The sequence below is a fragment of the Heloderma suspectum genome, chromosome 5 (assembly GCF_057233095.1).
Source record: "Heloderma suspectum isolate Gila_16-S chromosome 5, 16-S_ref, whole genome shotgun sequence".
Classification (NCBI taxonomy): Eukaryota; Metazoa; Chordata; class Lepidosauria; order Squamata; family Helodermatidae; genus Heloderma; species Heloderma suspectum.
The window spans coordinates 25,155,379-25,177,394 of NC_139462.1; the positions used below are offsets into that span (position 1 = coordinate 25,155,379).

The 22,016-nt window shown below is 45.3% G+C and overlaps 1 protein-coding gene across 2 annotated transcripts in view; it reads left to right on the top strand.

Annotated features, from left to right (window-relative positions):
- The window catches only part of MMRN1 (multimerin 1), a 95,594-nt gene that overhangs the window by 69,413 nt on the left and 4,165 nt on the right, over positions 1–22,016 (top strand). For both annotated transcript variants that reach the window (XM_084855627.1, XM_084855628.1), the window contains exons 6-7: positions 3,277–5,253; positions 15,003–15,149. In XM_084855627.1, the coding sequence (XP_084711753.1) occupies positions 3,277–5,253; positions 15,003–15,149 (2,124 nt within the window). The remainder of the gene's footprint in view (positions 1–3,276; positions 5,254–15,002; positions 15,150–22,016) is intronic.

Below are 22,016 nucleotides of genomic sequence, written 5' to 3' on the forward strand. Positions count from 1 at the left end.
GTGGCCTTTACTCTATTAAACAATTAGGGATTGTTTAAGTTTCTTTAGGCAATTAGCACTGATTTAGGAATTGGCATGAGATGAGGGAATTCTTTAATTGACCCCCAAAAGACAAGTCTTTGTTCTGACATCATGTGGCCACATGCAATTTCTGTCACAAATCCTTCCTTGTATTCTGATCGATTAAATTTTCTCTTTCTCCCCCTTCTCTCTTTCTCTCTAAGGTTAGATGGCAGTTTGTGATTTTTCTCTTATTGTTATTCTAATTATTATACCCACTCAGCATGTCAATTTCTGTTTAACATGATCTCTTGAAGTGTGTGTGTGTGTGTGTGTGTTTACATATATGGATATGCACATTGTTTTATATCTTCTTCCCCACATGACAGAATATTATAAAACTGTCATTCATGTATATTGTCACTTTAATCCATAATCATAAATATTAAATATGAAAGTGAACAGATGGAAATCAGGTGCCTTCCTTAATCAAAGCTAATTCATCTAAATCAAGGGTGTCAAACCAATTTGTGGTGGGGGCATGAATTGCCCTCTACTGAGCCCTCTTGTACGCTAGATGATGCCACTGGGTGTAGCCACACCTACCGATGTCATTGCCCCATCCCAAGCCATTTTCCCTTTTTCTGTGCCTCTGTCAGCATGGAGAAAGGGACTTGGCCAGCTCTGTAGTGTGCAAAAGGATTTAGCCGGAACTCCTTCCATCAGTGGCCACTCGCCATCCGCATTCCCATTGTTATGTGCAATCTCAGATTGGGAGGAGGAGCAGCATGCAGGGGAGCCGAGCCCCGCCCCCATGTGTGGGTCAGATGGGGAAACTCTGCAGGCCGGAATAAGCCCACAGGACAGAGTTTCCACATCCATCATCTAAACACACCTGTTTGTTGTGCACTCTGATCCTCTGTTATGCAGTGGTAACAGGAGAGGTTTCTCACACAGGATAGATAAAAGCATAAACAATCAAAGAAACCCATCACTGTTATTTTGCATTGATCTGTTCTGTGTATGAGCAGTATAGCTGTCACTCGTACTCAAAAATACTGAAGATATAGAAATACGGAAGAAGAGCTTCCGCCGTGCATTAAAAACGTGGTTGTTCAGGCAGGCATTCGGGGTGGGTTAGGGTATTTTTTATGTTTTTAATGTAGAATTTTATTGTTTTAACTGTTTTGTTGTATATCGCCTAGAGTAGCTGGGTGACCAGCCAGATGGGCAATTAATAAATTAAATACATACATACATACATACATACATACATAAAGATGGCTACAGTCACGCTACCTATTTCAGACCAAACTGCCAGTCAGAAGTATACTCTAGCATGGGAACTCTGGGGCACTTTGAGTAAGTTCTGTGTGGGAAAAATGGTCCATCCCCAATGCCTTTTAATCATGGCTTTCTAATGCTTCAAAATGGATGACATTGACCAATAAAAGGGGGCGGGGAGAGACATTCCTTCTTGAATGGACATTCCTTCTTGAGAGACTGAAAGAACTGGGCATGTTTAGCCTTCAGAAGAGAAGACTGAGGGGAGATATGATAGCGCTCTTCAAGTACTTGACAGGTTGTCCCAGAGAGGAAGGACAGGATCTCTTCAGAGTACAGGACACGGAATAATAGGCTCAAGTTACAGGAAGCCAGATTCCAGCTGAACATCAGGAAATCTTCCTGACTGTTAGAGCAATATGACAATGGAACCAATTCCCTAGGGAGGTGGTGGGCTCTCCCACACTGGAGGCATTCAAGATGAAGCTGGACAGCCATCTGTCAAGGATGCTTTGACTTAGATTTCTGCATTGAGCAGGGGGTTGGACTCGATGGTCTTATAGGCCCCTTCCAACCCTACTATTCTATGATTCTATGAATGTCAGAATGTATGGCAATGCAGTACACACTGAGTTGGATCCAGATTTAGTATGCAACTGCACTGGCAGAAGCAGATGTCCCCCCCTCTCCTCCCAAGGCCACCCCTCCAGCCCCCTGAAAATGCCTACAGAGGGTCAGGGCCCCCTGCTGAATGGGGTGAGTTGTGGTGTGGGGGGAAGGGGGATTCCCCCCAAATTGAGCAGAGGCACCTTCTGTGAATGGAGCCCTTCTATTCACACAGAAGGTAGATCTCAGATCCGCCATATTGTATCCTGCTACCCCCCCTCCTCATCCAGCTCCATCCTGCTAATGCAGCTTCACACTTCAGTGTGCTCCATTTTTAGGCAATGCCACAAGAGTAGCCATGGTGGTCTGTTGCAGCAAAACGAACAATCATGTCACAACATTTTGTAGTCTGGAAGCTCAGAGAACCATCTACTACAGCCTTCCCCAACCTGGTGCCATCCAGATGTTTTGGACTACAACTCCCAGCAATCCTGACTATTGGCTATGCTGGCTGGGGCTGATGGAAGTTGACAGCCAAAACATCTGGACGGCAGCTGGTTGGGGAAGGCTGATCTAATTAGTAGACTCCAGCCTTTGAAAGCTTAGGTCACAATAAATGGATTGGATCCAGGCTTAGTCCTGTTTAGAGTAGACCCATTGAAATCAAAGGGACTTAAGACAGTCACCACCAACTTAAGTCCCATTCATCTCAATGGGTGTACGCTAGGAAATACTAAGTCTGGATCTAACCCAATGTCTTCAAGGCATTGCAGGATTCCATTGGTTCCCTCATCCTGCCCCACCTCCCGCCATACACACTTTAAAAAAAAAAAGCTCACTTGCACTACCTTGAAGAGGCAGAGCAGGCTGGTTCTGCTTTTTCACTTGGACATAACAAATTTCAGGATGTGCTTCTTGTGCTAATTAGATGGCTGAGAATTACAATGATTTCAGTGCTGTTGCTGTCTCCTGACAGTCAACATTTCCCTAGCTCTATATCTGGTAGAGTGATAGGTCCTTTCAACCTTTGGCCTCCTATGCTAGAAACCATGGGTACATTTCACCTTGTCATAGTTCTCTGTAACTGTGGGGAGCAGCACATTATGGCTCCTCCCCCAGGACAGCAAAACTGATTAAAAGGATGAGAGAGACTAGCAAAATGCTATTCAAACACAGAACCCTCTTGAGATTCAGCCAAGGTAATAATACGTAACACAAGTGGTGGAGAGAATGTGATTGCAAAAAAGATCTTTCCTTTCCCTCCCCAAAGCCGAGCCAGATGAATGGGCGCTAGATAAAAGTGTGCTCAAATCTTGGATTTTTGCTTCTTTTTCTTTTTAGCTTGCTCTTTATTTATGGAGGCATTTGTGTCCTTTTCCCCTATAGGTCTCAAGTCCAAAAGCATTACTGAGCTAGTCAAAGAGATTGTAAGAGAGCAGTCTAAAGTCTTCCAAAGTGAGATGCAAGAGACGGTGGCCCAGATTTTCAAGATCGTGTCCGGCCTGTCCGAAGATCTCGAAAGCACCAAACAATTGGCCAAAAGCTTGAATGCGTCTCAACAAAAATTTGCCACGGAGATAGAGAATAGGGCTAAGAGGGTAGAAATCTTAGACATAAGGACCCAGATCCTGCATATTGAAGAAGATATAAGCTTTACATGCGACAAGCCAATCAAAGACCTGGAGGAAAAGCAAAGATCTATGGAAGTTGCTTTGGAGCATCAAAGTTCAAGGAGCAACATTTATTATGAATCACTGAACAAGACTCTGACCCAAATGAAAGAGGTGCATGAACAGCTATTAGCAGCTGAACGGAGCTCCGACCAAAACATCCCCACAGTAGGTAAATCAATGAGTGATAACCTTACAGATTACATGATTGATCTTCACGAGAAAGTGAAAATGCAGAGTCTGATGGTTCTGCAGCTCTATGATGACCTCAGAGTCCAAGACAGCAAGATCAGTAACCTCACTGTAGAATTAGAGATCCAGAGAGACAGCTTGCAAGCAGAATGCGAACACATGCTGTCCAAATGCAGGAGGGACTTCCAAACGCAACTGAAGGGTGTGGGAGAGAACATGCATTCTTTAAATCAAACACTCGAGAACCTGGTGTTTCCCTTGGATGATAAAATGGACAAAATGAATGAACAAATTAATGACCTTTGTTATGACATGGAGATCCTCCAGCCCTTGATTGAGCAAGGAGTTCCTTTCACCCTGACATCAGAATATGAGCAGCAGATGGAAATGGAAGGTATAAGCAGAAAATTGGAAAATTTAACCAGTATTGTGACAGGGCTCAGTTCCACCATTGAAGAACTTGACAAAAGCCAGAAGGTGCTTAAAAATGAAGCTCAGACTCACAGTCAAATCTCTGAGAGGCAAATTAATGAATACTTCGTTTTAATGGAAGATGGCATGAACAAGACCATGATGGTGATCAACAATGCCATAGATTCTATCCAGGATAACTACGTGCTGAAAGAAACTCTGAGTGCCTTGAAAAATGAGACAGATGCCTGCTGTACTGGTGCTGAGAAGATGGAAAGTGTATTGACATTAATACCTCGGTTTGAACAAATGAATGAATCCCTTCAGTTACTAATCGATGAGAACCAGAAACTCAGCCTTGCTTCAAAAAGAATTCGGTCTCCTTCAGAGCCTTTGTCTGGTGAAGACATCATCCCTCATCTCAGCAGCGTTCACCATAATTTAAACACAACCTCATTCAACCTGCAAGAGCATCAACGGGAGACAGGCCACCTGGATGAGAAACAGCTGGGCCCTACTCAGGAACGCAAAGATCATGAAGTCCGCCTGCAGGCTGTGGAGGCAAAAATAACCAAGTTTTTAGCAAATAACTGCGTCTCAGTAAGAAATGTCAAAGCTGCTGTAGAAGAACAGGATAAAGTGGTCTCTGTTCGGCTTCAGGCCTTGAATTCCAGGATAAGGGCACTTGAGGCCAAATCCATACGCTTCTCTGTGAACATCCCTCTCTTGAACAAGACTGCCTATGAAGCACGGAGGTTGTGTGAAGATCTCTCTGGAAGCATTAACAGCATGAATGCCAGCAACCTCAACAGGTTGATGAAACCTGCTCATTCAGACAGCGTGCTGTTTCAGAAAGGTTTGCAAGAGCTCACCGAATCCATGCTGGAGGTCAAAGCAGGCACCATCCTATCCAATCTAACCTGGTATGTGGACAAGTCCCTCAGAGATGGAGTAAACAATATTACCAAACGTTTGAAGGCAACGCCTGCAATTCCCAAAAAAACACCACTGGGGAAAAAGATGCCAGCAAGCACTACTGCAAACCAGGCTGGGCGAAGTCAAAGAAACACGGATACCACTTTAGAAGCAGGTATTTCATCTTTAATGTTCCTATTACTTGTGATGTTGCCTGAAATGTGTCATTACGTGGTTCAGAATAAACATTTTCCGGGCTCGTAATGCCTGAATACAATAAGAATCTTAACACCATTTTCTTCAAACGTTTTTCTACAGCTCCAGATGGAAAATGAGATTCTGCACGTTGAGTTAAAAATAGATTTAACTTAAAATAGATTTAACTTAAATCTATTTTCAGTCCAGGCCCTGGACACCAATGCTGTCATTTGAACTGAACACCGAGGCTTGAGGGAGGGAGTTTTGAATCTCTTTTGTCTCGCTGTAAACCAAAGAGGTCATGAAAACATAGACTGGGGCGATAGTGAGCAGAGCCTGAAATAAAAGCCTTTGGAAGTGCTTTTTTTTGGCTGCATGAAGTGGGGATGCTTTCCAGAGCTTGATCAGACAAGCTCTGGGGCTGCACAGCTTCATTTCTCCCAAGCTGGGAAGCACCGTCAGGATTGTCCAGTGGTCCCTCAGGTCTTACAGATTCCCTGTGGGGGGGTGATGGGTTTGATTACTTAGCTCAGTATTTGAGCTGAAATTAGTGGTGTCTAGGGCAAATAAAACAAATGATTATTTTAAGCCAATCTAATAGAGTGCAACCAACCTGAAGTCAATTTAGATCTTGTGGGGAGAGGTCATGGCTAGCTGGAGAAAGGCTATAGCTAGCTAGTGATAGAACACATACTTCATGTGCAGAAAAGCCTAGGTTCAAAACCCCAGAAAACCCAGTTAAAGGGATCTCTGGTAGCAGGCTTTGATCCTGTGTTGTGTGTTGAATAGTGACTACAGAATTCAGGCTTTACACAGGTATTGGTAACTTAACTGGTATTCAGTGGAGGCTGGTGGGTCTGATTTCGGTGGGGCTCTAAATGCATTCTGGGTTTTAGTCAGAGCCAGCCAGAACTCTAAAGGAGCTACCCAAGGTGTGGAACCTAGTTTGGGGATAAGGTTCAGTACCGTGGATAGTTCGTTTGGATTTCTGGCTGGTTCTGACTAAAGCCCAGAATGCATTTAGAGCCCCACCGAAATCGGAGCCACCAGCTTCCACTGCTTGTATTACTGGGCTTTCTACAGCTTCCTAGCAAGATACTTACTAAAACCTGCAGCAGGATTTCTCCAAGGCCAAGAGAGGAATGGGGAGTCAGGAGGGTGGGCTGTGCTTAAATGGGCAGTGCACGCTTAATTCACTGTGCCTGAAAACAAGCGTCTTCCATTAGGCTATGGGGAATCTGGTCAAATTGTTATGGTGAACAAGGATGAGACATTAAGGTGAACAAGAATGAGGCATTAGCATTCAGATCTTTGAGTTAGTGGAGGATGATTGAGTGTGCTTTGCACGAGGACCCCAACACCTGGAAACCTTGTCAATCCAGACCAAACAGACAGTAGCTGTTATACTGAGCCAGCAATCGGAGACCCTGTTTTAAATGATCTTTCAAAAGAAATGGCTTTGACAAAGCTACATTGTTTTGTGCACAATAAGGTAAATTGGTGAACAGCAAAGGCATTTTCATTCTTTTATGTCTCCCGTCGTCTTTTTTTTTATTTCCATTCCTTCCACCTCGGTGCACACGCTGAAGGCATGCCTAAAGTCAAGTGCTTGCAGTTCATCTGATAATCAAGCACGCAAGAAGTTTAAAGTGGATTCAGGCTTCAATAATGTTTCCACTTTATTTCATATCTGGCTGCTTACCCATTCTCCCTTAAACTCCTGGAAGCATCTTCAGTGCAGCAGTGAAACAGTCGAAGTCAGCAGCTGTATGGATGAAATTCTTTGGCCTCATTTGCAGCCTGATTTCCATCTTTCCATGTGAAACTGACTATATTTCAGTCCAAACTGCTCCTTTACAATGGGCACTTCTGAGTCAGCACACGTGTGGCAAAAAAAAAAAATTTCCAGGAGTTTGGGAAAATGGGGTGGATTTAACGTAGAAAGCTGCCACATTGGTCCATTTAGCCCAGAATAGCTTACTCTGACTGGCAGTAGCTTTGGGGGATCTCAGGCAGGGGTCGTCTACCTGAGATCTTTAACTTAGGGGTGCAGAACCTCAGGCCAAATCCAGCCTGCCTGGGGTCCAAATCTGGCCCTCCAGGGTTCCCCAGAGAGCCACACCCCTTTCTTCTGGCCCCACCTTCTTTCCCCCAGCCATCAACGGTTTGGTGGTTTCTTGGCTTTTGTGCAGTTGAAATGCAACAGTGGTGGCTCTTAGGGTGGCCACATGTCCTCTTTTACAGAGGACGGGCCTGCATTTGAAGGCCTGCCAGAGGACTGTCCTCTGTTTCAAGGAGCCCTCTATTTGAAGGGCTGTCCAATCCAAATCCAATTTAAAGACAAAGAACCATCAGAAGAAGAACTGGGCCATGAAGCTGCTGTCAACAGCAGACTGAACAGGCAGGCACACAGGTCACCTGGTCATGGTCTTGCCCACTATGGTCAGGTGTATGGTATTTCTATTCAACGAATAGAAATTATTTCTAAATGTTCATCTATACATATAAATTTGCACATGCGCATTTTATGCAAATCAGGTGTCCTCTTATTTGGGGTGATGCGTGTCCTCTTTTTTGGCAATTCCTAAGTGGCCACCTTACTGCCTCTCAGGCAAGGAAGTGGTAGCAATGATGGGAAAGAGGAAGAAGAGCAATAGCAGCTGGTGAGAATGGTGGTGAGAAGGTAGGATCACTGACATGGAGGGAGCCCATTAAGAGTCCCTTACCGAAGGGCCTTCAAAAATATGGAGGCAGCCAGCACTGACTCCCTGTGCCCCACCGTAAACCAGCCAATTTTCCCAGATGTCCTTCCAGTCCTAGTATCTTTCTTTGGGAGATAGTGACTGAGAGATAGGCACAAATGCAAACATAATAAACCTATTTGAAAGCATATAGGAAAGGAGGTAATAATTTTGCACTGGAACTCAGTATGGAGAGGCTTGAGATCTCTTCCCCCACCACCTCAAACACCCCAATTGCCCCAGGCTTCACCCCCTACTGTGACATCACCCCAAGATTTTAGGCTCCACCCCTTTAGCCAGGGCCTGAACCTCCCTACTGGTGGAAATGAGGCCCTTGGAATGCTGTTCAGCCCTGAACATACATTCTGACATGTGGTACCTCAGATACCAAGGCTTTCATTATTGCTTGCTGTCCGGTGCCAAAGTGCCTGTCTAAACGTGTTTTGTACTTTGCGTTTTAATTGCGAGAGATTGATCATTATCCTAATTCAGTTTGACTCTTCATGCTTCAACTTTGCACATTCAGTACAACAGGGCAGGAGACAGATGAAAGGGGTTTTTGTTGTTGTTTGTAATTTAGAACAAAGGAAAAGCACTGGAGACTGACGTTCTCTAATAGGCAATGACGTGGCTACAACAGCAGCATTTCCTTATTGCCACAGTACCGAAAGGCCTCCCAAAACCGACCTCTTGTTAGCGGGAGAAGAGAACAGTACATGTCCTCTCCATTCATTTACTTCTCAGATCGCTTTGGGTGATGGACAAAAATATCTAGTCCTGCCATCTCTGAAGCACAAACAGACTGAAATATCTTCCATCCTTATTCCTTTGGCTCACACTCAGGCTGTTGAGACAGAGGCAATGCAGGTCTTTTATATGCAAAAGACTAAGCTGGAATATGGCACGTCAGGGCCCCCAAGGGCAGGTATATGATGCAGCAGCCTTGCAAGTCTGGGTCAGGGTCAGTGCCTTAAAGGGAGGCTGCCTGAGAACTCACGTACAATGCCTTACGTTTCCTTATGGGAGAAAGGCAGGATGTAAATGCAACAAATAAGAAAAATGACTTGGTGTTGTATATAGATACATGGTGCAATTTAGGGGTGGGTGGGAAGCAACAAGTGGGGCCTGCAACAAAATGTTGCTGCATGGAGCAGTAGAGGCTTGTGGCTCTGATTGTGGTGGGGCTGTGAATCCAAAATGGATTCAGTCAGAACCAGCCAGAACTCTAAAGGAACTATCCAAGGTGCTGAACCCTATCCCCAAAATAGGTCCAGTAGCTTGGATAGCTCCTTTGGAGTTCTGCTGGATCTGACCGAAACCCAGAATGGATTCACAGCCCCACCAGAATCAGAGCCACTGGCCTCCACTGGCATGGAGTGCTCCTGTCCACTGTTGCAGCCAGACATGTCCTCCCCCAGTGTACTCCATCTCATTTCCCCTGTTTCTCCATTCCCCTGCCACTACCATAAAGTTAGTATTCTATGGTCACTAGGGATGGTGTGGGTGGGGATGGCACGGGCACCTGATCAAGTCTGGGAGTCCAGTGGATCCCCCCCTGCCCACTGCTGAGCCCACTGCCCTGCCTGACCCCCCCATCCCCACTGGCCAAGCTGCCTGCACTCACCCTGGGCCGGTCTGGTGATCTCTGCGGCCAGTGTTTTGCTCTTACACAAAATGGTGTGGTGAATGGCCAATATCTGCAAGGTTACAGGCATAAATGGGCAGGGGTAGGCAATTATTTCAGGCCCATGGGCACATTTGTAATTTTTTTCCAGACCCATGGGTACAGTTGTCATTTTGGCCCGTGGGCACTGATTTTCAAAATTCTCCCATTTCTTGTTCCCCTGCATGGCCTCCCACTTTTCTTTCCCCCCTTGTGTGGACTTCCACTTTTCTTGCCTCCTTCCCCCCTCGTGTAGACACCCACCCTTCCTCTTTCTCCCCCCACTGCTCCTGCTGCCTACCACCACTTTCTTTTCCAATTCCCACCCCACCTGGAATCTGTTAATTTCTCCCTCGCGTGAAATCTATTTTCCCCCGCTGCACATTTATCACCCCCTGCGTGCCTTCCCCATTCCCAAACCATGGTTCCCGCCTCCACCCCCCATTGCCTCCCTCACCTAGGCACTGCTGAAGCCCTAAAAGATCTGATCTTCTGACTTCTTGCTTCCTCAATAGGGCTTCGGCACTGCAGGGGTGAAGTAGGCAGTTGTGGGGTGGTGGTGGTGGCATCATGGTTTGTGGCTGGGGAAGGTGAGCAGGGTGGGAGGAGTCCAAGGGAGTCTTGGCAGGCACTGTTGGGGGTCTTTGTGGCCACCAGTGCACCCACAGGTGCTGTTTTTATCCCCCCCGCCCCCCCTAGCTAGTCTTCCTTGAGAAATTTTGCAAACCTATAAAAACTGGCTTCCCTCAAAAACTGGGTCAAAATTCCCTCAAAATTCCTTACAGAGTTTTGCCTGAAGAGAAGTCTCCCTATGTGCTTCAAAACTCCTATAAGGTCAAATTTTAGTGGCAACTCTGTTTACAAGGCAACTTGCCTCCTGATACCTCTGAAGAGGGAAGTTAACACATTAAAGATTACTAGTATAACAAAGAAGCTGGGAGAGGCTTCCATCATGCTCACCACTTTGGCACGAGTGTCTTCCTGACCAGCTTAGCTTCCACCTGACCTGCTAGTCTTATAGGCAAAAGGATTTTTTGTTTGTATCAGGGACATTCAATTATATGAGTCTTGCTTGCAGCCTGAAGCCATACAACCCCACGCATAGGTTCACCACTATAATGAGAATGTGGCCACACTCTGCAGTAGTGTCTGGAGCTTTTTTGTTTTATTTTTTTGTTTAATCTTTAAGGCCAGGCAAATCATAAATGTAAAGCTACATACGCCAGCATTTCCTCTTGTGTTGCTGACATTTGAAGGGCACTCATACAGTTCTTATCCTGGGTCTTATTGTTGTGAGAGATGGAATGCAATATGTTGATGGAGGTGGAGGAGACAAGAAAATAATTACTTAAGCTAACTTCGGAAACTCCCCGGCATGTTGCAGACCATAAACCTCATCCGTCTAACCTCGGGTGTGGGGGAAGGGGGCACTTTGCACAAAGCGCACAAAGCTTTGCATTCAGCCTGGCCAACTCCGATTCATCACCGCCAAAGTGCTGTGACGGAACGCGGTGGCATCTGAAATGACTGGGCTGGAAATTAAAGATAGCTCAGCGCGCCGGTGAAGTGCCTGTGAAAAGAGGCAATTCCACACATCTGCCGGCAATCAGCACTTATTCTGAAACACCCTTTTCATCACCCATACCTACCTACCTCTTGAGCGTTCCAGGCTATTCTTTCAAGACTCTGTGGCTGGCCCGCTTGGCAATCTTGTTGCGAGAACATGCATACCCCCACTGTCACTGCTTAGGAGTCTTAGGAGCTGTGCATGTTGAATGGTCTCTGGTAATTCAATTTGTCTAATCCCTAGATGATAGAGAACAGTGATTTGCAGGGGACAGTTCAAGGCATGGGGTGGGGGTGGGGGGATGCAATTGCATCTGACTCTTAAGCCCAATTTCTAGATGCAATTGAATCAAGTGATAATATTGTACCTGGACTGTATAACTCCAGGCTGTGGGTAGGAGTTGTAGTTTTTGTTTGTTTGTGTGTACATGTGTGTGTGTGTGTGTGTGTGTGTGTGTGTGTATCTATATCCTATGGACAGTATCCCGTGCTGGCAATGTGCCAGCTCTATACACTTTACACTAGTGGAACAACCATTAGCACGACAGGAAAGTAGCTCTTGCTAGTGCCAGCCAAGAAACTACCCCAAACTACCCCTTCTGGAATTGTCCCATTTTGGAACTGGCAGTTTCAGGTTGTTTGCAGTTGTGCTAGTAAGCGCTACTTTCCTGTTACACTAGTGATCATTCCTGCTTCTGCAGTGGCATTATTGGATACTGCCATAGGTGTTGTACAAAGGTTATGAAATGGTATAGACTTTCAGCATGAAAAAAGGAAAAAGGTGTGGGGAGAGTTTTAAAAGCCAAGAAGGTATTTCTTCCTTAGGTTAAAGTAGACATGCTGTGAAAGGAAAAACATATTTCTCCTAAAATCGTTTATCCACATTGCAAACGGAGCTCACCAGAGCTCACCATCACACACTGCAGTGTGTGGCACCTTAGTTAGTGCCCATGCACTGACGTGGACATCAGGGTGGTGCTAAAGACAAGATGTATCCCATATCCTACTCCTGGAGACCCTGGAGAGGGAGCTGAATCTTGAACACATCTCCAGCCATTCACACTAACAACATTTTTAAAGGGTAATCCCAACATCTCTTCCAAAGGCAAAGGGAGCAACAATGATTTACCAGGTTCCAGAAGAGAGTCAGATTGTCTCTGGTAAATAAGGAAAGTTGGCACATCATCAGTGAACCCCAGCATTTCTACACATTATTTTTAAACCCACACATTATGAGCCAAGATAAATTTTGACTAGGAAAATGCAAACAGGAAATAATTCTCAGTTCTTTGAGAGCCAGTATGGTGTTAGGGAAGCTATGTGGCCTACTTTGCAGAGAACAGTCCTCTGTTTCAAGAGCTGGCTGAGGACAGTCCTCTATTTGAAGGCATCCCGTTGGAAGGGCTGTCCAGTCCAAGTCCGGTTTTTAAAGATCAAAAACCATAAGAAGGCTTGAAGTTGCCCATCCAGTTAGCCTCTGGGAGCAGACTGACCAGGCAGACAGGTCTTTCTCCACCATGATGAGACGGATTGTATTTATCTTTAAATTAGAATATTTTTTTCTAAATTTGCATCTATACATAAAAATTATCATATTGACATTTTATGAAAATTGCTATCCTCTATTGTCTTCTTTTTTGGCAGTGTAAAACTGGCCACCCTATATGGTGCAGTGGTCAGAGTGCCAGGTTAGTTCTGAGGAGGCCCTGATTCAAATTCCCACTCACCCCTGATGCTCACTGGGTGAACTTGCTCCAGTCACTCTCTCAGCCTGATCTACCTCACCAGTAAATGTGGGCTGGGAAGCCATGTATGCTTTTCTGAGCTCTTTGGAGGAAGGGTGGGTTATAAATGTAATATTTAATAATAATGAATGTAATATAGGGTTTCCATATATAGCAAAAGTTAACTTGTGGGATGAACCACCCCAGTTTTATGTATATGGTCCAATAATATAACTGACTTTAATAATGTCATTAATTCAAAATTCCCTCCCCAAATACTGGCCAAGAGCAGCATCAACCTGCAGTAGAGTTTTGTGTCCAATCCAGATACTCAACTAAAGATCCTGCTTCTGGGGTAGTGTCCTGTTCCTGCCATCCCTACCATGAAAGTCCATTCCTGTCTTACCAGGGCAAGAACAATGGTTTAAGGCTCAGGAAGGTCCACTTAGCAGGGATGCACATTAAGAGAGACATTGCTTCAGCAAGGGCTAGGCTCCATCTGAGCAGCTTTCTAAGGGATGTTGTTGACCGACTCATTCCTTGCTGGTCATTAAGACCCTGATCCAGAGCATGCTTCCCCCTTGTGAGTAGGGCTCAAAGATACTTGGCATGCTGTCAGATGGGCACTGAGCCTCTGGGCTCCTGTCCAGACACATTGTTGCCTTTGTTCCTGGAGCGGAGTCCTGGGGGTGACCTTGGTGGGCCTGGAGCAGTACAACGGGACCAGTACAGGTGCTTTGGTTCTCCCAGTGCTGCAGCCTCCTGGAGTTGGGCATCACTCATTGTGGTGGTCTCAGGAGGGCTATCAGCATCCTACAACTGGCAATGACAACCACTAGAGCCAGGGACAGGATCCTCTGCCTCCTCTGAGGTCTGCTCCAGTTCCAGGGTTGTCCTGCCAGAAAGGTCTTGGGATACAACAAGTAGAGTAGCTGGCAGATCTACCTGTGCCACACTCATAATAAATGTCTCTACAGAGAAACCTGCATGTGCTCATAGCCTCTCTTTTTTGAAATCGCGCAATTCAGACCTCGAATACACACAGGTATCCATGTGGTTCACCCACGTCATACAGTACATTATGAGTGTGACTGAGAGGGCCATGTGCCTACTCTCTAATTACAAGATAACTGGGTTCAAATTCCAGCTCTGACATGGACTTGGGCAGGTCACTAAAAGGCAGGTTCCCATCTGTAAAATGGGAACAGGACTGTAAAGCACTAAGTGGTATTTTAATCATGAATAAAATACGATTTGGCAGTCTGTGCAGCAGGCACACAAGCCTAGGCTGAGTGCTTCCCTTATACCTTAGCTTGGCAGAAATGATGAGTGATTAGCCAGTCGAGACCTGATACCATCAGGGTCAGCAAACAGTGTCTGACTAAATTCCCCAGTGGCAAATAACATTAGGGAAACAAAAATACACCATCCTGGAAAGCAGCATAATTTCTATGCAAATAAACAATGGTGGCTGGTTTTGCTCCCATACAAATTTTTATTTGGTCACCATTTTTACGTAAACTCACCTAAATCACAGTTCCTGGATCCAGACTAATATATGGATCAGAACAACATTATCCTTCATACTTTTCCAAACTTTGGAATGCAGTTCTCAGCTCAAAAAGTACATATGCAAAAATGTGCATATTAAGAAACATTGTGTTAAAAATGTGTGTATTAGAGAAGTTGCATACAAAAATGTGTATACTGGGGAAAGTTGCAAACAGAAATGCGTAAATTAGGAGATTGCATACGAAACAAAAGTGATTTTTTGTGCATTCTTCTTTTAAACAAAATATTGCAGACTGATGCAGAAATTGAACACATGCAAAATTGAAGTGGACTGGAAACAGACTGATTAGTTCATCCCTAACCTTAACTTTAGATTCAAATGCAGCTGGGGACAGCGGGAGGCTAAAATACTTGATTTGGGTTTTGGAAGCAAAAATGTTTTCAAAGAGTTCTTGAGGACTCCTTGCTTCTGTTCATGATTACTGTGGCAATTCATGTCGTTCTTTCTCTTTCAATCCAGGTGATTATCTGAGCTGCAGTAGCTCCCCGTGCCAAAATGGGGGGACTTGTGTCAATGAAAGGAAGAGCTTTGTCTGCGCTTGCCGCTATCCCTTCGGAGGAGTCAACTGCAGCACAAAGATGGTGGATGAAAAGGCTCCAGCCATAGGCAAGTATATGTAAAATTTTGCAAGCCCTTCTCCTGCCTCTCTAGCTACAGACCAGAAATTAAGTTAGAGAGAACATGTTTCTCTGAACAAAGGCTCCCCAGCGGCAAAGTCGTTTTTTAAAGCATCTAGTTCCCGGCAAGAGTCCACAATCCTCCATTTCAATGCACCCCACATCTCAAAGTATAAAATTTTATTTCTTTCACAGGCCTATCCATAAAAAAGAATAAAAAGCAGGACTGTGGTGGATTGAACAAGCTGGTCATTAGCCAAGCAGTACTATCATAAATAGGCTGGAGCAAACTGGCAATTTTGGTTCTAAAAGCGGTGAAATTGGTCAATTACATGTGCAACTAAGGCTGCACCTTCCATGTTATAAAAAAATTCAAGTCTGAGAACGGTGTGCATTGTATAAGCCCTTTTCACACGTTCATTAAACGTGTGGAGGGGAGGAATCGAGACTGTGCCTGTTATCCCTGCTCCTCACCTTCCCATGTTCAGACAACGGTGTGAATTGTGCCTAGGCATGTACAAGGTGGACATGCGTAGGCTCCATCTGCAGAGCAAAGGTCTCTGAAAAAAGCAGAGCATCTGCTTAGGGATGTACAGATTTTGTAAAATCTGTTCCATCTGTGTTTCATGGATTGTCAGAGGCCTTTCATTCCATCTAGTGTGGTGCCAAAAAATTCTCCCATATTTTTTGACCATTCTCATTCAGTTTGACAAAGGAGAAGTTGCTTTTGGAAAGAAATTCAATGGTGAAGACATTTCAGAGAAATTCTTATGGGTTGGGTTTGGGTTTCTTGGGCTTAGCTTACTTAGGAGGTGGCCGAGGAGTGAGCACAAGTGTCCTGTTTTTCATTGTACAATCAACTATCTGGCAGTCTGTAGCCTCCTGAGCTTCCTGCACTTCAATTAAAGCCCAGTGGAAGGCAGCATGAGGTAATTCCTCCCACAGGGCTTTTTCAGATGAGGACATGCAGGCAGCCTGGGAGGCTAGCTGTGATTAGGTAAGCTCAAAAACACCACAAAAATAAATGATAAAACAGAGGCAGAACAACGGAAGGCCCTTTCACAGGGAGCAAAATTTTCAGGAAACTGAAGTACAGATTTTGGCTCAGCACTAACTCCACCTTATTCCTGGAGCTAGACACAACACTGCCCCCCCCCCCACACACAGCTGCATTGTGGTGGATGCAAAATGGGGGCCAGCCAGCCAACACAGTTGATGCTGTTGCCACTTGCAAAGGCAGCACAGAAAAAGCAGAAATTCCTTACGAAAAACGAAAGAAGTTGTGCTACAACCCCTTCCTGTGAGCCCTATCTGTGAGAAACTATTGAGAATTTCTCCTTTCCCTGGAGAAATTCAGTGAAATTGTCTCCCAAATTTCTCTGCCCACAAATAAGGTGGAGAATTTTGAGCATTTATGCACAGCTCTAGTTCTGTCATCCGCTCATTGGCGGAATTGAGTTTTTTCCAATTTCCTGAATTTGCACAAATTTGTATAAGATGGAAGGTGTAGCCCCACAGCACTCCATTATTGTAGTAGTCACATCCTCCATGGGAGCCATTTTGTGGTGGTGCTCGCAGCACTTCCTCAAATTCCAAAGTGTGCCCACAGGTCCAAAAACGTTGGGGACCCCCTGTCCTAGGCAGATGAATCAATGTGGAAAAGGTATGCTGTAGGTAGAGGTATGCTGTAGGTAGGGATGTACGAAAGTCACTTACCTGTTCTCAGATTATGTTGATGGTGGGGGGGAGGCGTTCCATCCCTCCCCCTGGAATCCTGGCTGGCTGGCTCCGCTCCGCAGGAATTCTGCAGAGCCACCAGCCGGCTTCGCCAGCAGCCGGACATCCGGCCGCTGGCTAGCAGGGATGCAAATGGCGGTGGCCGTAGCCGCCGCCGTTTGCGTCCCTGCAGTCAGCCATGATAGGCTACGTAAATGTTTACGTAGCCTATCACGTCTGACTTTAAAAACAACAACAATGCGCGTACGCAAATGGCGGCGGCCATGGCCGCTGCCATTTGTGTACGCGTGGTTTTTTTTTTTTTAAAGTCAGACGTGATAGGCTACGTAAATATTTACGTAGCCTATCACGTTTTTTTTTTAAAAACCTAGCCGTGATAGGCTACGTAAATCTTTACGTAGCCTATCATGTCTTTTTCTTTCTTTTTTTAAACTGGAAATGGTGGTGGCGGCAGCCAGTCGAAAGACTGGCCGCCGTAGCCACCACTGCCGCACTGCTGCCGGAGCCGCCGCCGGAGCCGCCACCGCCCGGAAGTTCCACCCCAGGTAAGTCTTGTCCTTGGGGGGCGGGGGGGTGGTAGGCCATTCCGCCACTGATTTCGGGGGGCCAAATGCACTGGCATTCAGCTTCCCTGAGATCCGTGGCGGAATTCTCTGACATCCCTAGCTGTAGGCATCCTTTGACTGATTTTTGTTTTCACCTGGTAAAGTTCCTCCAACTAGGGTGTGTATAAATGCACTTGAGAGTGAATGTGCTATCTCAGGATGGCAAGAATCTTTCGCCCATTTACTTTCCACAAATGGAGAAGGAGCCTTTCCACAAAGGGGTGCCTTCATGGATCTGCTCTCATCTTCTGAAGTGAGTGGGGAAGTCTATATCAACATGATCTCAATGTCTGCAGAGATTTCTGGAAGTACTTGCTTTTTGTTGTGCAACTCATTCTCCTACAGTTGTGGCATTGCTGTCTTCACCGTCTTCTATAGGTCATTGCCTAGTATCTGCCATTGTAGATCTTTTCCCCTCATAGGCTTTTTTCTGATCCAATAAGCTGCATGATAGATGAGAGGAGGCTGGGAGGAGGGGGAACTACCTGGGCTGGCCAACACCCTTCTCCACTTTGCTCATCAGCCATCCCTCCATCATTGATTTCCTGTCCGCCATGCACAGTGTCTTTAGGCACAGAGAGGCTGGAGTGTGGCCTTTGCTTTTAAGGTGCAACAGGATTCTTTGCTGTTTTTGCTACAACAGATGAATGTGTCTGTCTCCTAGAATCATTAACACATACATTTAAAATAATTGGCACTAGAAGCCACCCTGCAGTAGGAAGTTGATGAAAACTGAGGTGGTACTGTAGTCATTTTCTTACATTTCAAATCACGGGAGGGATTGTTCTGATATTTAATCGTTCATCCACTTTGCTTGGTTCGTGTTCTCAAGAATGTAGGGCAGTTTCCCAAAGGCCTCAGCAACAAAGAAAGATGCACCTAGCTGTCTGATGACTGCAGGGCCAGGGCCAGGATGAGGGGCCCTCAGCAAAGTGCCTCTCATGGGCTCCCTCTAGGGATGTATAAGAATTTTGTGTTTCCTTGCTAAACAGGCAAGCATGCCCTGTTTGAAGCCCCAAACACGAGCATGAGCACATGTCCGCCAAAAACATTCTCAAATATTCGCAAACACGGGCTCGCGTTCACCTCGGCCCTGAGTCCCAGTTTGATTTGCACAAATTTCCTAATTTGTGCTAATTTCCTCAGTAGGCTGACTCAGCCCTGCTTTAGTCTATGGAGGAAATCCATAGGAATCTCCTGTTCGATCACTGCTCAATTTGAGCAAATCTCCCATTCAAGCAAAGCGAGCCACCATCGCAGATGGGAACGGGAACTGAGCACGAGATGAGCAGCAAGACGATGGTTGGAGAATCCTAGCAATCCTGAACTTCACTCGTTTGCCTGTCCCTAGCTCCCTCCTCCATCAGTGCACCCGCTGGGCGAGCTTATCTAGCAGGAGGAGCAGCAGGGACCTGCAGTATTCCACTGGCGCCTCCCCGTTTACTGCCCCGAATACCTCCAATGTAGAATCACTTCAGGGAATTTAAATGGAAGCTCATAGGGCGGCCATGTGTCCTGTTTTACAGAGGAGAGTTTTCTATCTGAAGGCTGCCAGAGGACCATCCTCTATCTGGAGGCATCCTCTATTTGAAGGACCACCCTGTCCAATTCTGGTTTATAGATAAAGAACCATAAGAACTGTTGCCCATCAACAGTTTGCACCTGAGGAGGAAACTGAGCAGGCAGGCACATGGGTCACCCGGTGACAGTCGTCCACACTATGGTGAGATATACTGCGTTTCTATTTAAATTATAATAATTTCAAATTTTTCATATTTGCATATAAATTAGCATATGCAGATTTTATGCAACACCGTGTCTTCTTTTGTCCTCCTTTTTGGCGATTCATATATGGCCACCCTACTTCCAGACCCACCACCCATGAAAAGAGATTATGTAAAGGGGAGCCCAGGCTTGATAAGCATTGGCCCCATTAAGTCTGGGACTTCAGCAGCTGCCCGAGGATGCGACATTCTGCCACTGGGCCTGCATGATACACATTCTTTATGATACAGGCCATATTCACTCCATACATTTTTAAACATATTCAAAAACTATGGGCTGTACAAATGTACAAATGTAATTCATGAAAAGTAAGTTGCCATATTTGTAAAAATCGAGGAGGGGTTTGTATCTGGATTTGAGCTCTTATAACCGCATAGACTCTACTCTGCTGGGAATTTCCATTTCAGCAGTAACAGTCACCGAGACCCTTGCCATAAAAAATGAATAAACTAAGATTTGCATTCAGGATACATGAAATGTGCATTTTATGCTCTTTTGCCGCTATCTGGTTGCTTCTCCATCATTTTTACAGCAGTGGAGGCAGTGGTTTGTATGCTATGGGCAAGGAAAAGAAACAAAGAATGTTTTTTATTTCCTCATGTTTTTATTTTTTATTTTTTATTATTCCTATTATTTTTTATTACTATTAAGCTTCCAAATCTCTCCAATGTTTGCTGAGAGCTTGCAAGCAAATTTTAGGCTGCACAATGCATGCAAACATGTTACATTGGTAGAAAAGTGTGACACAGACATTGGAGTGAGAGAGTCAGGAAAGCTTTTCTTCCTAATAATGCAGCACAGTCAGAACTGAAATTTCCTTGCTGATTCTGATTTTTTCTAAAAGAGAAGCTCCCCCCACCCTTTGTTGGTGCATTTGACGCTAATTGTGGAGAAAATTGCTTTCTATACAGTACTTAAGAATTCATTCTGCTTTTCTTCTTTAGCTTCTTGAAAACTTGACAGGAGGCCTGGGGGGAAAGTTTACAACTATGCCTGTGTCTGCTATACAGAGTTGATCCCATTTACATCAGCAATTCCGCATGGGGAGAAGACAACAAAAGGGAGATCTGGATGTTATGGCAGACATGGGGTGAATGCCGAAAATAGCAGCCCTGTGTATAGATCTTCCTGCTCTCCTCTAGTTAAACTCTGTCTGTGACATCGCAGCATTATGCAAATTTCTCCACCCTTGTTTCACACTGTTGGCTGCTGGTGGAGGAGTGGGGAGACCTTGGCATGAGATGACAAAATGGGGAAAGAAAGATTGGAGGCCACTAGATTAAAAAGTGGAAGGATGATTTCTTAGCCTAATGCATTTCAACTTCAGCTCTTATAACTCTTCCTCAAGGGTAAAACACCTAAAGAGAGCAATCCTATCATTCCTAGATGGCATTCAAAAGGCCATAGGTTGCAGCAAATCCTCTATTCCAAGGTCAGGGTCAGAGCTCTGACTATGGAGAAGGGAATCCAACTGTGGATCTCACCACCCCAACCCTCCCAGCTGTTGTGGATAGCTCTGCGAGGGTTCCTTTTCCAGGGTTGGGACTCCAACCTTGGAAAAGGTCTCTAAGCCCCCCACCCCAGCAGCAAAGCACATTAGATGGGCTCGGAGGCCCATCTAATGAAAATTGCTTCAAAGGATGATGGAGAGGCAGAAAAGCCTCCATTGCTCCTCTCGCCCTGCTGGCAAGAGCCTGGCAGAGCGTAGAATGGAGAACCCCGATCTCAGAGGCCTCCATCATTTGGGTGTCTAGATCATAGGATTGCTCCCAAAATCTCTGAAGAACTCTGATTTGTCACACTCATCAAATATTTCCTACAACATCTGTCAAAGCCCAAGAAAGTTTTGACAAAGATGTCAGGTAAGTGTTCTTAAGGGCTCAATCCTATGCGTGTTTAACCAGAAAAAAGTCCTACAACTCCTAGAATTTCCAGGCCAGCCATGCTGGCTGGGGCATGCTGGGAGTCTAACCCTGCATAGGATTGCATCCTTAAGAATCTTCCTCAAAGCCAAATTTAGATGTGATACAATTCATGCCATTAGCAATTATATGGATGTTTTTAAAAGTAAGTTGCAGGTGTGGAGCACCTGATATGGGGGTGTGCGAATCAGCAAAATCCAAGTTTGCTGAAGTTCTCCACCTTGAAGCTTGTTCTGACTTGAGTCTGTTATCAGATTGCAAACTTTGCTTATTTCTTTTTGGATGAAAACCTAGATGTATTTTCCCCAATATACGCATCAATTGTGTGTACCTTAGAAATGTACGCCTTCTTCTCCCACTGATTAAAGCACATTTGTCCGCATTTTTCAAAAGTATGCATTTTTCATGTGCAGTTTTCAAACAGACACATGCTGTTGAATGCGTTGGGGGTGGTGGTCTGCAAATCACATCACAAGCACAGAAATATATGGACTTTGACTGCAGATTGTGTCCTAGTCTGTGTTCGGACTAGAAGGTGCAAACCTGGTGAATCCTGATCAAAAAAACTGAAACAAATTTTTCATACATCCCTAGCCTGATCCAGACTGGAACCCTGGGAGTGGGCAGGGGGCAGGGGCTGTAGCCCTTTGCTGCAGTCCCAATTTGGGTCAGCCCTGCCTCCCACAACTGCCATTTACATTGAAAGGAAAGCTCCCATTTGCACCAATGGAAGCTTTCATTTGAATGCAAATAGCAAGTATGAGGGCCCCTGTTCTGATAGGGATGTCAGAGAATTTCGCCACGAAT